The 15,167-nt window shown below is 38.0% G+C and overlaps 1 protein-coding gene across 2 annotated transcripts in view; it reads right to left on the bottom strand.

Moving 5' to 3' along the window:
• KCNH8 (potassium voltage-gated channel subfamily H member 8) overlaps window positions 1-15,167 on the bottom strand; it is a 393,213-nt gene that overhangs the window by 21,991 nt on the left and 356,055 nt on the right. For both annotated transcript variants that reach the window (XM_019024893.4, XM_055383259.2), the window contains 3 exons: window positions 8,905-8,943; window positions 3,974-4,329; window positions 1,881-1,987 (listed from right to left, as the gene is read on the bottom strand). In XM_019024893.4, the coding sequence (XP_018880438.1) occupies window positions 1,881-1,987; window positions 3,974-4,329; window positions 8,905-8,943 (502 nt within the window). The remainder of the gene's footprint in view (window positions 1-1,880; window positions 1,988-3,973; window positions 4,330-8,904; window positions 8,944-15,167) is intronic.

Genomic DNA, 15,167 nt, shown 5'->3' with positions numbered 1-15,167 from the left:
AACAGTCTGAAATAGAGTAATAAGAAATTGTTTTGCAGATATATCTTGCAGAGATAATCCATTCATTCAACGAATGATCGAAGGTCATATACAATAGGCCAGCCGTCTTTTAGAGTAGATAGCAACCAATAAAGAAAATATAGTTGACACTCATGGAGCTTAGAATCGAGCAGGAAAAATAAACATTTAAAAAGTAGGCCAGGCATGGTGGCTCATGCTTGTAATCCCAGCATTTTGTGAGGTTGAGACAGGAGGATTCCTTGAGCCCAGGAGTTCACGACTAGCCTGGGCAACATAGGGAGATCCCATCTCTACTAAAAAAGTAAAATAACTTATATAAAGTGATTATGCAATAGGTTTGAATTTCACACTAAGGGCAATAGAAAGCCATTTTAGGGTTTTAAGCATAGGAATAGAGTAATACAAATAAATTTGAATTAATAAAATTCCCTTTGCATGGAAAACAGTGTGAGGTCAAAGAAAAGACTTCGGTAGCAATGCAAGCAAGAGATAGATATAGCTAGAGAAAGAGTGGTAGCAGTAATGGTAGAAAGTCTTAGAGGGAACTAAGAGATATTTTGGAAGTTGCTTCTAGAAAACTTGTTGCTTGAATGTGTAAGCGCAGGGGTAGGTGATAGGTTAAGGAAGAGGAGGAAGCTAAGAGAGTGGTAGGACTAGAAATATGTGGATGAAATGGTGAGTTTCTGTGCACTGTCTCTAGTTGAACCAAAAAGGTAAACATCCAACTGAGGTGTCAACAGGCTTTTATTGCAAATATACAAGTTTGATGATAACTATGATTTCTTTGCTCCTTGGTCCAAGCACAGTAATATCAACATATGTAAGTCAGTTAAATCAATAAATCAAGACTGTACTCCTTATCCTTTTGCAGTTTCCTCACTTCACACTCCCGATCAAGGAATTTCACAAGTATCCCTTAGTTTCCCAAGAAGATGATGAGTGCTGGAAAGAATTACTGATTCAGATGAAATGCTGGTATTCTACCAGAGAAACATCTCCAGAACTGTATATTCAAATGTCTTTCTTGGGCTTGGCTTTGTTCATAAAGGGATTTGCTAATTACCAAGACATTCTAATACAAGGACTTTAGAACTTGGTGGGAAGGGAAGGGGAGGTTGGGTGAGGATTGCTGGCCTTGCATTAGGTAGTTTGCTGGTAATTGTTTTGTATTGTCTCTGCCTATTCAACACATGTTCACTATTCTCTTTTTATCAAATACAGGTGTGTCTTCTTTAGAGTTTATTTGTCATTTTATTTGTCTTGTTGACAGAATCATTCTTATGAGCAACAAACTCAAGATTGAAAAGTAAAGAGAGGGATTTGGGCTAGAGTTGGAGGTACCTTCACATTAATTCACCATCACTAAAGGTTAACATATCACATAGTTCTCCATCATTTCCAACATGCTTATACCTTTCTGAAGTTATTTATCATCTGGAAAACTGCAAGTATATAACCTCACACTGAATAAACTGGTTAAATATAACCAATGTTCCTTCAGTGCACAATCAACATGGCATTTCCTCTAGATAATGTTTTTATGGATTAATCTAAATTTATAATAGTAAAACATGGCCCTCCTCTGATGAATAGCAGAAATTTGAGTCTCCTGGCATATCAATTACCTTCACTGCTAAATGGTAGCTCATCCAATCTGGACAGAGAAATGATCACAAATGACATCTTAACTTGTAAATGGCATAAACTCATGTCAAATTATTCAGTGGTATTGGTAAGGTTCTATGACAGGGAGAATATTCTAAGGACAGGAAAGCAAAAAAAAAAAAAATGCCCATAACAAACATTACAAGTTAATAAGAAATATTGTACCTTAGGAGAAGACTAAATATAGATCTTACCTCCAAGAGGAGGAGAAATTCTGGGCTCTGATCTGATTCGTTCAGAGCCAAAATCAAAAGTCTGACTTTCTTCACTGCTGTTTCCATCTTCAATTCCATCAACAATCCTACTTAAAATAAAGGAAATTGACCGGCTGTGGATTCATATTCATGGATTCCAGTATTTTTAAAGAGTTAAAAGATATTATGTTAAATTCCTAAATTCTAGATACTCTAGAGCTGAGCTATTCAATATAGTAACCATTAGCCTTATATTGCTATTGAGTACTTGAAATGTGGTTTGTGCAAATTGAGATGTGCTGTAAGAATTAAATACACACTGGATTTTGAAGAATATGGTTAAAAAATGTAAATTATTTCACTGAGTATTTTTATATTGTTCAAATTTAAAATAATATTTGGAACATATTCAAATAAAATATATTATTAAAATTAATTTCACTTTTATCACGCTTAAAAATGTAGCTGTTAGATAATTTAAAAGTATATATGTAGCTCACAATTTTATATCACATTATATTTTTTATCACACACTACTGTTGTAGACAGAGGCTCTTTTACTTATTCTCAGATTCAAAACTTTAAGGTACGGTACAAAAGTCCTCTGACCTAAATTAATGTTAAATCACTACTCTCCAGGTTTTAACCCTTAGCATCACAGAAAATAAATTTGATTACACCTCTACTCTAGACTTAGAGAAAACTCTAAATGTCAGAGTTAAATAATTATATTTAAATCAGTATTTAGTCTTCTTTTCATGGTAAATAGTATCTAACCCACTCATTATTTAAAAAAAATACAAGTCTATTGTAGAAAATTTAAACATAAAGGTAACAAAAAAACAAAAATCACCTGTAATCTAGTACTACAGTCAAGATTTTGATGTATGTCCTCAAAATATTATTTTCTCTATAAAGGAACATATATTCTTTTTATAAATGTAAGATTATGTTGTATATAAACCTTTCTCAGCTCCAATACAGTCTCTTCCTATTTATAATTTATTATGTTTAATTTTAGTATAAACTTAGGAAGAAGAGTTAAGCAATATTTTCAAATTACCATCTCCAACTGAATTCTTGAAAATATATCATCCACCTACTTTTTGCTAAACCTATTTTATCTTTTCCTTAAAATTTTATCTTAATGAATAAGAATGTTGTTCAAATAAATAATAAAAATATACTATTTGAGAAAGATCACTTGCTTTATAAGTAGAAAAACAAACTTTGAATCCACCTTTCAATACTTAATATCTCTGAGATCTTCGACAAAATATTTACCCTTCGAGTTTCACTTCTTGCAACTTTATAATAGAGATAACACAAACTACTTTATAGGGTTCTGAGAAGATTAAATGCAATTGTGAATGTAAAATTATCTAGCAAAATACATGAAACATAAAAAGTAATACATATTTTTTTCATGCTTTTATTTATTATTATTCAGCTGTTATGTGATTTTGATGATGGCTATTGCTTTTCTACACCATGGCCTACCCCTGAACATCTTCGAAATCAGGATTTTTCACGCTTTCAATCACCTTTAGTGGATTCTAAAGTGATTTTTAAGAAATGAAAAATGGAACCATGCTGTGTTACTTATTGAAGAGACCAGAAATAAAACTAAGTTTTAGCCATCCTTGATAATAAGGCAAGAATAGTATCAAAAATAAAAATCTGCATTTCATTTTCTTCCTAATTTCAACTCATTGCTTATGAAACTTTTGGTAAGATCAAGCATTGAGGGGATAACATTGATGGAGTTTGTTCCATTTCTTTTATTTTCACTATAAATCATAAAATCACAAGGTAGGAATATACATTTAACATAATAGGTAGTGCAAAATGAATAAAAGGAGTAAAGAAGGGTTTCTGAACATTTAGTATTTTGAGAACATATTTTGCCCATCCTGCATGCACACACACACTTGCACATAAACTCAAAAAATTGCCCACAAAACTCAGAAAAGCTGAGGATTCCAGGCTAGGAATCTGTGGAGTAGAAAGGCTCAGAAGGCTGAAGGCAGGTACTACTCTGTATAAAAGGCAGCCACGTTCACGTGAGAAAGTTATATGATATGAACTCTTACCTTGGACTGAGGTCTGGGGGTCCAGCATTATTCAAAGTTGAAAGTTGCAATTTCAAGTTCTTCTCTTTCCTTTTATTATGGTTGGGGGGGTCAATTTCCTGCTTGGTTTTGGGGGAATTTGACCTGGAGACTCTGATAGGCGAGTGAAAGGGCACCGTTCCCGAGGCCAGTTGCTTTAAGCTTAAGCCCAGGTAGGTTTTATTGCTTCCAACCTTCTTGTTGCGCGAAGAAGGTCCCCTTGTGCAGATGGGAGAGAGGGAGACTGCCTCCTCTTCCTCCCCCTCCTCCTCCTCTTCCTCATCTTCCACAATGGATGGGAGTCGCTTGTTGATGTTGCCATTTCCCTTGGGCTCTGACTAAATCAGTGGATAATATAAATTAGTACAGACTGCAAAAACCGCAGAAAAGGTATATCATTAATGCTGGAGGTCTCATTACAATAAAGTCAAATCTCTTAGAGACTTTTCATTAAAACTGAAGTCTTCGCAGATTTTGTTATTATTTTATCAGGTGTTAAAGGTCTTCCCACTTCTGCTCTTCTCCAGGTTTACTCTCTATGCTTTCTTGATTTTTAGCCCCTGATTTTAACCCTTCTCTTGGTCTTTTAAACTGTCTTCATGGGGAGCCACGTGAAAGGTACATTATACCAGGTTTGCAACTAGATTTTAATCAGCCTGTCATTTGTAATAGTATATGATGGCATGCTCTTAGAAATAAAGACATTTTCCATTTTAATGGAGGGTCTTAGGCCTTGTTATTTAAAATTACAGGGTCTTTACTGGAACTTTACATGGAGATTAACCAGCAAAATTGCATTATTCTTGAGAATAAAAAGCTTTCCTATTTTGGATCACATGAATGGAAGAAGATCAGAAGTATTCTCAGCCACTCTGCTTCCTGCTCTCCTTGTTCTTTCCAGTCACTAGCAAGAAAAGAAGCAAACCACCTGGTCTGCTTCCTTTGAAAAGCCTTGGAAAAGGAAGGAAAAATAGTTTTGCCAAAACCCATCCTGTAACTACTGGACTCTTGACTGGGATCATTCAACTGTGTAGACTAAGAAGAGGAAAGAAAGAGTGTGGGAAAAGACAATTGAGGTGATGATGGAAGGGCCAGGGCAGTGAACGCAGCAAAGGCTAACTAGTGGCCCTCAACAGAGTCACTGTAATAGTGTGTGCTTCTGGCTTTGCCCCAGACATGGCTTCTCTGCTCACTTTTCTGTGCTTCTGTCTTTTTTGAAAATTGAATCCCTTATATCTGATCATCAATAATTTATAATAAAAATAAGGCAAAGAACTGAAAATCCCTAAGATTACTATTCAGACTCTGGGCTGTCATGGTTATTGACTTAAATGAATAGTTGTTTTTTTTGGTGTATATGGATTTTGGTGTATACGGATTTTTTGGTGTATATGGTGTATATATTACAGGTATAATAACAGATCTAACATTGCAGTGACTTATAGGCAATAGCCCGTTCAGTTTAGGCCATAGGTGCTGAGTGAAATGCATAGTTTACTTATGAAGTTCTTGTACTTTAATCTTATTGGCTTAAAATTTCTTGAAGAAATGGCATTCTTAGACTCATCTTTCCAAATACTTATGGTTATTTTAATTAATGACGAGGGCATACTTTTTTTTTGCTGGGATAGTCATGATGTTACTCTTGTTTGTTTTTCACAGCATTTAAAACTCTGTGTTTTTAACAAAAATTGGGCCTACACGGAATTACAGGGGAACATTTGTATACTAGCATCGTTGGATAGAAAAATTAGTTTACCCAGCTAAAGACACAACAGGGCAAACTTAATCTAAGAAATGAGAAACAATGAGCGCATTCTCTAATTAGAATTCTGTTTACATTTGCATTGGCAAGTTAATCATTCCTTTGTTTCAAGAAGCCTCTATTGGCTCTAATTGAATTGAATTCTCTGAGTAATAACCTGTCAAGTATTTGTACTTCTACAAGTTTGTGGAAATTTCATACTTCCATTTTGTCATGGAGACTTGGTGTCTTGGACAAGTTGCTTAGATACTGACTCACAATCAGGGCAGCCAACATTACTTATACCAATAATCAATTATCCCACCTGCCATCACTGCAGACAGGACCTAAGTTTATTATATTATTAAATATTCAGCCTCACATTAGCCTCCGTGCAGAAGTATGAGTTACTTTCTTCAGGCCATCTATATAGAAATAGCTGCTTTCCACATGTAGCTGGATTCACCTGTTATACACTGCCATGAAGTTCAACCACAGATCTCTTCCTTCTCAACTGATGTATCTTTTCATTTTCTTCCTGGGAAATGCTTTATAATGAGGGCACTAGGGTTTTTATACTCATAGTTAAACAAGCTAGAATTTGGCTCATGATACTTGGCTGGGATAGCCACTTCAAAGTTACAAATGACTAGATTCCATCAAACCTGTCTTGACTAAAGGGGAAGCAGAACAAAGTCTAGTGGTTGAAATGCATGAACTTTCAGTTATACAGTCCTAAAAAAAGTCCTGTGACTTACTAGCTGTAACCTCGATCAAACAATATAATCATTAAATTCTTGGATTCTCCATGTGTAAATTAGGAATGGTGCGAGGAAAACACTAGATATTAGATAATGAAAATCAAGCACTTAGGAATGTGCAAAGAGTTTATAAATGCTTGCCTACACAATGCTGATGATCATAAAGAAAATGAAAACATTTATATTGTGGCAAGTGCTACAAAGGGTTCTGGTTACCTCCTTTTATGCAATATCCTCCCTTCTTTCTTAGTTAACAGAACTCTCAGCAATGCACCCTACACAAAGATTACCTTTCTCAGGTTCCCTTGCCACTTGGTTTGGCCATAAGGCTAAGTTATGAGATGGTAGCATATAAGTAAACAGGTTTTAAGAAATTTTTAGAAAGGCTCCTAGAAACATGGTAACATCTTTCTTACTCTTGCACATTTCTTTTGTTTCTACTCTGAAATATGGATGAAGTGAATGTGTGTTCAGCAGCCACCTTGGAGAATGAGGAGATCTTGGAGAAGGAAACCATATTTTGAGAATGATGAAGCAAAAATAATAAATAACACATCCTGGCACCTTATTGACACATGGGAGTTTTATATTTTCCATTTCTGGACTTGTCTACGAGAGGGAAACAACACCTGTTATTCTGGTAGTTTTAACATTACAAATTAATTAACTTCAGCCTACATTATACAGGAGGATTTTGTTGTTGTTTAAAGTTTAGGATGTTGCAGTCTTGGGACAGATCTTCATTTTCAGAGTTCTATGAAAGGGAGAGGAATTCAAATTGAAAAATACAAAAAAAAGGCTATTTTTTTTTCATAAGAAAGGGAATATAGAAAGGTCTGGGGTGAAAGCAGTGCAGTAGAAAGGAAAAGCTGTCTGATGAGAAGAGTTAAGACAAAGACATTTATGGACCATAAAGGCCATTTTTCTTGTTGCTGAGGAGGATTTTGTAGAAATGAGAGAGAAAAGACAACTAGTGCCAGGAGAAACTTGAATGAAAGTACTGAAATGCTTTAAGAGCTTCTAAGAAGTTTCCCAATGTAATACTAAAAGTGGGCCTGTAATGCTAGCACTTTGGGAGGCTGAGGCAGGCGGCCTCACTTGAGGTCAGGAGTTCAAAACCAGGCTGGCCAACACGGCGAAACTCGTTTCTACTAAAAATACCAAAAAAATAAGTGGTGTATGGTGGTGCATGTCTGTAGTCCCAGCTACTCGGGAGGTGGAGGCAGGAGAATCGCTTGAACCCAGGAGGCGGAGGTTGCAGTGAGCTGAGATCATGCCACTGCAGTCTAGCCTGGACAACAGAGGGAGACTCATTCTATGATAAAGACACATGCACACATATGTTTATTGTGGCACTATTCACAATAGCAAAGACTTGGAACCAATCCAAATGCTCATCAATGATAGACTGGATTAAGAAAATATGGCACATATACACCATGGAATACTATGTAGCCATAAAAAAGGATGAGTTCATGTCCTTTGCAGGCACAAGGATGAAGCTGGAAACCACCATTCTCAGCAAACTATCACAATCAGAAAACCAAACACCACATGTTCTCACTCATACATGCGAGTTGAACAATGAGAACACATGGACACAGGGAGGGGAACATCACACACTGGTGCCTGTGGGGGGTGGGGGGCTAGGGGAGGGATAGCATTAGGAGAAATACCTAATGTAGGTGACAGGTTGATGGGTGCAGCAAACCACCAGGGCACATGTATACCTATGTAACAAAACTGAACATTCTGCACATGTAACCCAGAACTTAAAGTATAATTAAAATAAAAAGTAAACCCTATTTGACCCTTCTCCACCATCATCTTCAGTAAATTCTTAATGTCTTCATAATGCATTATGTAATTTAATCTATTTGCGTGCCTCTGTGTCACAGGATTATTGGTAATAAAAGTCCAGCTAATAATCTTAACAAATTAGTTTTTTCGGGAAACTTTTCTTGAAATTAATTAGAGAGTTCTTAAAAGTTGAAACTGTTTTAAGAGCTGACTGAATCATAAAGCATGGTTCCAGAATATCTCTCAACCATATTTTTAGCATTATGGACACTTACAAGAAAAAAATTGACTGCCAATTTTAAATGCAATGAAAGTACTTTTGAGATTAACACCTTAGGACTTTACATTTGGCATGTTTTGGTAACAAACTGCTTTATAACAATAACTATAAAATGCTCCCATAGAAATATGAGTTTCAATTCTCCTCTATACTCAAACTCAAGCAAGTCAGTTGCCACATCTCTTATTGGGAAGTCAAGTAGGGAAAGTAAAAGATAAATACATGAAATTCTGAAGAGAAAGACAGATTTATTCTGAAGAGAAAGACAGATGTATTGGTAATCCTCCAGATTTTAGATAAATATTTTGCTCTGTAGCAAAAGCCATACCTGTGAGACCATAGATTTGTTTGATAGTCTTGATATCACCTGAAAGAACAAACAGAAGTATTAATCATTTTACATATCCTGGTGGTTTGGGACTGGGTGAAATGCAGCAGGCAGAGGAAAGAGAAGTATGTACAGAGTTTGCGGGAGGGAAGGAGCACAGGAAGGGGTGTGGATCTACCTGTGCAGGCCAGAGAAGAGAAAACACCTTCTACAATGTGCCAAAAACAACTGCTTCATCCTATCCCCTAGGACCACTACTGATCAGTGTGTGTAATGAGAAAAGGAGCACCAAGTTGAATGTCTACCACAGGATACCACACCTGAAAAATAATGATCACAATAGTGGGCTTATTGGCTGTATTTTCCATCTTGATGCTTCATTCTCTCTCCTTTTTTTTCCTCTATCTCCCTATTCTTCTTTCTTGCTATTTTGCTAAATTTGCTCATCTTCCTCGATTTTTCTTTCTGGCTCTGTGGAAATAGAAATCTATGAAATCGTTTCTTATTTAATCTCATTACTTCTATTTATTCACTTCTCTTTTTGCCTGAACGCTCATAGGCATGAGCTATCCTTTCTGTTCCACTTGTTTTCCACTATCTCACTGTGGTAATCCCTGTGGACAAGGTTTCAGTTTACTGGGAATCCTAATCCCCTCATTGAATCAAATATTCCACTGATTACAAAAAAAGAACAAAAACTGCTGCCAATCAGTGTTGATATACCATCAATTGTAAGACAGATTTAAATTTCAGAGATACTAAAATGTGGGGAAGAATATATATCTTATTCACTTAGGCTTGAATCTCAGGACACATTTTGTATAAAATCAAACTATGGCACTATAGAGGAATATATTAAAAACATTCACCTACCATGATTATAAAGAAGCTCTGGAAATTATGACATGTCCTGGAAACATGCTTCTGATATTATCTACATTGTTTTTTGCTCAAATAAACTTCTTTCATTTTAATGTGGTAATAGATGCTGTTAATTAACATGATTTTATTCACATGAAAAAAAATTTGTACTTGAAAATGATCTGCCTAGTAAGCCAGACAAATTTGGTAATTCTGTCACCCTTTCCTAATTTTTTCCCTAGATGATTAGGGAAATAGATCTGTTATATTTATACAAATGCCAGGATCATTATTGCTGTGCAAATATATGTTTCATCAGTGTTTAATTTTATGATAGCAGTCAACCGATTCTACATCTGCTTAGCCGCCTAAATATGCATTAATCAGATGCATTTTAGATATAAGTTTTGTAATAATTCCCTAAATGGTGACAAATAAAACAGCTGAATAATTAAAAATGTGAAAAATAAAACAAAATTATGGTGTTCTTGCTACTGTGGTAGACATGAAAACATGTTTGTAAAAAGCCTTTCATTTATAGCTTGGATTACAGAAGAACATGACAATGGGATTCAGGAAGGCTGAACACCTCCAATCACAGATACCGTTAGAGATATAAGAGAAGGATGCTGGCCGTAGCATCTTCTGATTTGAGTATGCTTCTAGCTGTGTGGTTTACCACTAGATGAGTTCTGTCAAGTTGCTGAATCCCAGAGTCATTTTTCTATACTAGTGCTTTTCAAACATGTATGTGCACATGAATTACTCAGGGATCTCATTAAAATGCAGATTCTGACATGGGAGGTCTGAGGTGGGGCCTGAAATTCCTAATTTCTAGTTAGCTCCCAGGTAATACTGGTGCTGTTGGCCCTGGAGACACATTTTGAGTAGTAAGAGCTCATGACCAACATCACAGTTATTATCATCCTATTTCCTATCAATTATTTATCCATCATGTGATAAACACCCTGATAAGTGTTTCCCAGACATTATGCCCATTAATTCCCACTGTGATCCTATAATATAGGTATTTTTAGTCTCTATTCTGCAGAAGAGGAAACAGAAGGACCAAATTAGAGTTAAGTGATTTGGTGATGGCTGCAAAGTAATAACTGACTAAGCAGAGAAATGAACACCAGATTGGCTGTTATTAAGGTTAAATGCAATACTATATTTAAGTGTTTGGCATGCAGTATATTTTTCTTTCTCCTACTTTTTGATACCTTTGATTACCTAAGGTAACCTTATCTCATCTTTTACCAAATGCACTGATGGTCAAGAGTCAAGCAGAATAAGCCTAGTACCAAAATCTGGCATAGACACAGTGAAAACAGAAAACTTCAGGCCAATATCCCTGATGAATATAGACATAAAAATCCTCAACAAAATACTAGCAAACTGAATCCAGCAGGCACATCAAAAAGTTCATACAGCATGATCAAGTAGGCTTTATTCCTGGGATGCAAGGCTGGTTTGACATACAAAATTCGATAAATGTGATTCACCACATAAACAGAATTAAAAGCAAAACCCGAATGATCATCTCAATAGATGAAAATAAAATCAACTTCCCTTCATAATAATAACCCAGATTAGTCATCAGAGGAATATACCCGAAAACAGTAAGAGCCATCTTTTGGGAAGGTAGCAGCTCTGTGTTTTCCTGGGACGGTGCTCCCACAGAGGCAAACCGCCATTTTTGCTGTCTTGCAGCCCTTGCCCCTGTTGCCTTCAGGCTTCCAAAAGGTACGTGGTGACAAGGGACTGGTGCAGATCCCCAGCACAATGCAGCTGCCCCATGGAAAAAGCAGCCAGACCTTTTTCCACCCAGGTCTCCGATCCTGTTTCTCCTTACTGGGAGGCCCTTGTGACCTGGGACTCCAACACAACTACCCTGTCCCCACCTGAACATGTCAGTTGGAGGTGGCTCTGCAGTTCTCTGAGCAGGAACTCCCAGAGAAAACCCACAATCCCTCTGCCATTGCAGCTGCAGTGGTACTGCCCTAATCACTCTGGGGCTGGGGATGGAACAAAGGGCCTAGTCACTATGCTGGCACCTTCAGCACACTACACACCATAAGGAGAGGAATCCAGACCCTCTTCCCTGTGAGCCCAGGCCCCCCACTCTTCATGAGGCAGGGCTTCTGGCTCCGGACCACAGATCAGCCTCCTCATAATAGCTGAGCACACCCACTGATACTGGCTCTGAGGTTCCCTGGTGGGGGCTCCCAGAGGCAATCAACAGCCCCTCCGTCATTGCCATAGCAGTGGTTCTGCTCCTGCTGCCCTTGCTATAGGGAAGAAACAGTCTAAGGGCTTCACCTGTGCTCCAAGCACACCACAGCCACCATACAGAGAGGAGCTCAGTCTCTCCTCCCTGTAAGCTCTTGAACCTCCATTCTTCACCAAGCAGGGCCCCCAGCTCCGGCCAGCAGTGCGTTTGTCTCGTCCCGTGGCTGAACATTTCCAGTGGCAGGGGCGCTGTGTTTCTCTGAGGCAGAGGTCCCAGACACAACTGAAGGCCCACTCCCATGGCCACTGCAGAGTGGTACTGCTCTTGCTGCCCTCGGACTGGGGAAGGCAAAAAGACCATGAGTGCTTTAACCACACTTCTAGGAAGCTGCAGTTGCCCTTGGGAAAGAGGCCAGTCTGTCTACTCTGTGACCTATGTACCCTCCCTGCTTGTTATCAGGTAGGGCGTCCCCAGCTTGGGCCCCCAGTGCAGCCACCCCAACCTTGGCTGATTATACTGATTGGTAGCAACTCTGCATTTCTCTGGAGTGGAGCCCCCAGAGACGAGAGAAAGGCCCTCTGTCACAGTCACTGCCAAGGTCCCTGGCCTTGCTGCCTCCAAGCTGAGGAGGCCACATAAAGCCTGAGCTCACCCCAGAATTGCAGTGTGCAGCCCAGGAGAGCCAAACCGAGATCTGCAGCCAGCCCTCAAGTGGGAGAGGAGCCCACACTGTCAGAGCGCTGAGAGGGAGCACAGCTGCAATCATGAGGAAATACAGAGGAGCCACATGGTCAAGCAAGTGCCTACCTACTGGCCATTTCACTTAAGCACCACCTATTGAATCACAGCACAAACTTCAACACCAAAAATACTTTTGGTAATATACTCCTCTGTGAAACCAAAGACAAGAGCTCAGCTAAAAATAAAAGCCCTGCACAAAGCCTCGGCCCTCTGAAAACATCCAGAAATGAAACCTACTGATTATACCCAAATTACACCACAGTTAAAGGAACACCAGCCCACACAGATGAGAAAGAACCAGCGTAAGAACTCTGGGAGCTCAAAAAGCCAGAGTGGCTTCTTTCCTCCAAACAACCACACTAGTTCCCCAGCAAGGGTTCCTAACTGGGTTGAAATAGCTGAAATGCCAGAAATAGAATTCAGAATATGGATGGGAACATAGACAATCGAGATTCAGGAGAAAGTCAGTACCCAGTACAAGGAATCTAATGAGTACCATAAAATGATTCAGGAGCTGATGGATGAAATAGCCATTATAAAACAGAAGCAAATAGCTGAAAAACACACTACAAGAATTTTACAATGCAACCTCAATTATTAAGAGCAGAATAAACCAAGCTGAGGAAAGAATCTCAGAGTTCGAAAACTGGCTCACTGAAATAACTCAGTAAAACGGAAAATACATAAAAAAGAATAAAAAAGAATGAACAAAACCTCTGAGAAATATGAGGTTATGTAAAGAGACCAAAATCTACGAATCACTGGGGTCCCTGAAAGAGCTAGGGAGAAAGCAAGCAACCTGGAAAATATATCTTAGAATATCATCCGTGCAAACCTTCCCATCCTCTCTAGACAGGCCAACATTCAAATTCAGAAAATGCAGAGAACTCCGGTGAAATACTAAAGAGAAAGACATCCCCAAGACACATAATCATCAGATTTTCCAAGGTTGAAATGTAAGAAAAAATGTTAAAGGCAGCTAGAGAGAAGGGATAGGTCACCTACAAAGGGAACCCCATGAGGTTAACAGCAGACCTTTCAGTAGAAACTCGACAAGCCAGAAGAAACTGTGGGCCTATATCAACATTCTTTTTTTAAAAAAACTTTATCTTAAGTTCAGGGGTACATGTGCACGTTTATTATGTAGGTAAACTTGTGTCACGGGGGTTTGATGTACAGATTATTTCATTCCCCATGTACTAAGCCTAGTACCTATTATATTTTCTGATCCTCTCCCTCCTCCAACCCTTCACCCTCTGGTAGGTCTCAGTATCTGTTGTTCCCCTCTTGGTGTCCATGTGTTTTCATCATTTAGTTCCCACTTATGAGTGAGAAAATGTGGCATTTGGTTTTCTGTTCCTACATTAGTTTGCTTAGGATAATGGCCTCCAGCTCCATCCATGTTCATTTAGAGAACATGATCTCATTCTCTTTTATGGTGGTGTAGTATTCCATGGTGTGTGTGTGTGTGTGTGTATCTATATATACATATATAGAGATTGTGTGTGTATATATATACACATACATATATATGAATGTGAGAGAGATATATATATGTGTATATATATATATCTCACATTTTCTTTTATCTAGTCTATCATCAGTGGGCTTGTAGATTGATTCCATGTCTTTGCTATTGTGAATAGTGCTGTAATGAACATATGTGTGCATGTGTCTTTATGGTAGAACAATGTATATTCATTTGGGTATATACCCAGTAATGTGATTGTTGAGTTGAATGGTAGTTCTGTTTTTAGCTCTTTGAGGAACTGACACACTGCTTTCCACAACAGTTGAACTAATTTACACTCCCACCAACAGTGCATTCTTCCTTTTTCTCTGCAATCTTTCCAGCATCTGTTATTTTCTGACTTTTTAATAATAGACATTCTAACTGGTGTGAGATGGTATCTCATGGTTTTGATTTGCATTTCTCTAATGATCAGTGATATTGAGCTTTTTTTCATATGACTGTTGGCCACTTGTAGGTCTTTTTTTGAAAAGTGTCTGTTCATGGCCTTTACCCACTTTTTAGTGGAGTTGTTTGTGTTTTGCTTGTAAATGTGTTTAAGTTCTTTATGGATGCTGAATATTAGACCTTTGTCAGATGCATGGTTTGCAAAAATTTTCTACCACTCTGTAGGCTGTTTGTTGATAGTGTCTTTTGTTGTGCAGAAGCTCTTTACTTTAATTAGATCCCACTCATTAATTTTTGCTTTTGTTGCAATTGCTTTCAGCATCTTTGTCATGAAATCTTTCCCAGGTCCAATGTCCAGAATGGTATTTGCAAGGTTGTCTTCCAGGGTTTTTACACTTGTGGGTTTTACATATAAGTCTTTAATCCATCTTGAGTTGACTTTTATATATGGTGAAAGAAAGGGGTCCAGTTCCAATCTTCTGCATATGGCTAGCCAGTTATCCCAGAACT

Source organism: Gorilla gorilla, chromosome 2, assembly GCF_029281585.2.
Source record: "Gorilla gorilla gorilla isolate KB3781 chromosome 2, NHGRI_mGorGor1-v2.1_pri, whole genome shotgun sequence".
NCBI classification, from domain to species: domain Eukaryota; kingdom Metazoa; phylum Chordata; class Mammalia; order Primates; family Hominidae; genus Gorilla; species Gorilla gorilla.
This window is presented reverse-complemented; position numbering and strand designations above follow the sequence as displayed.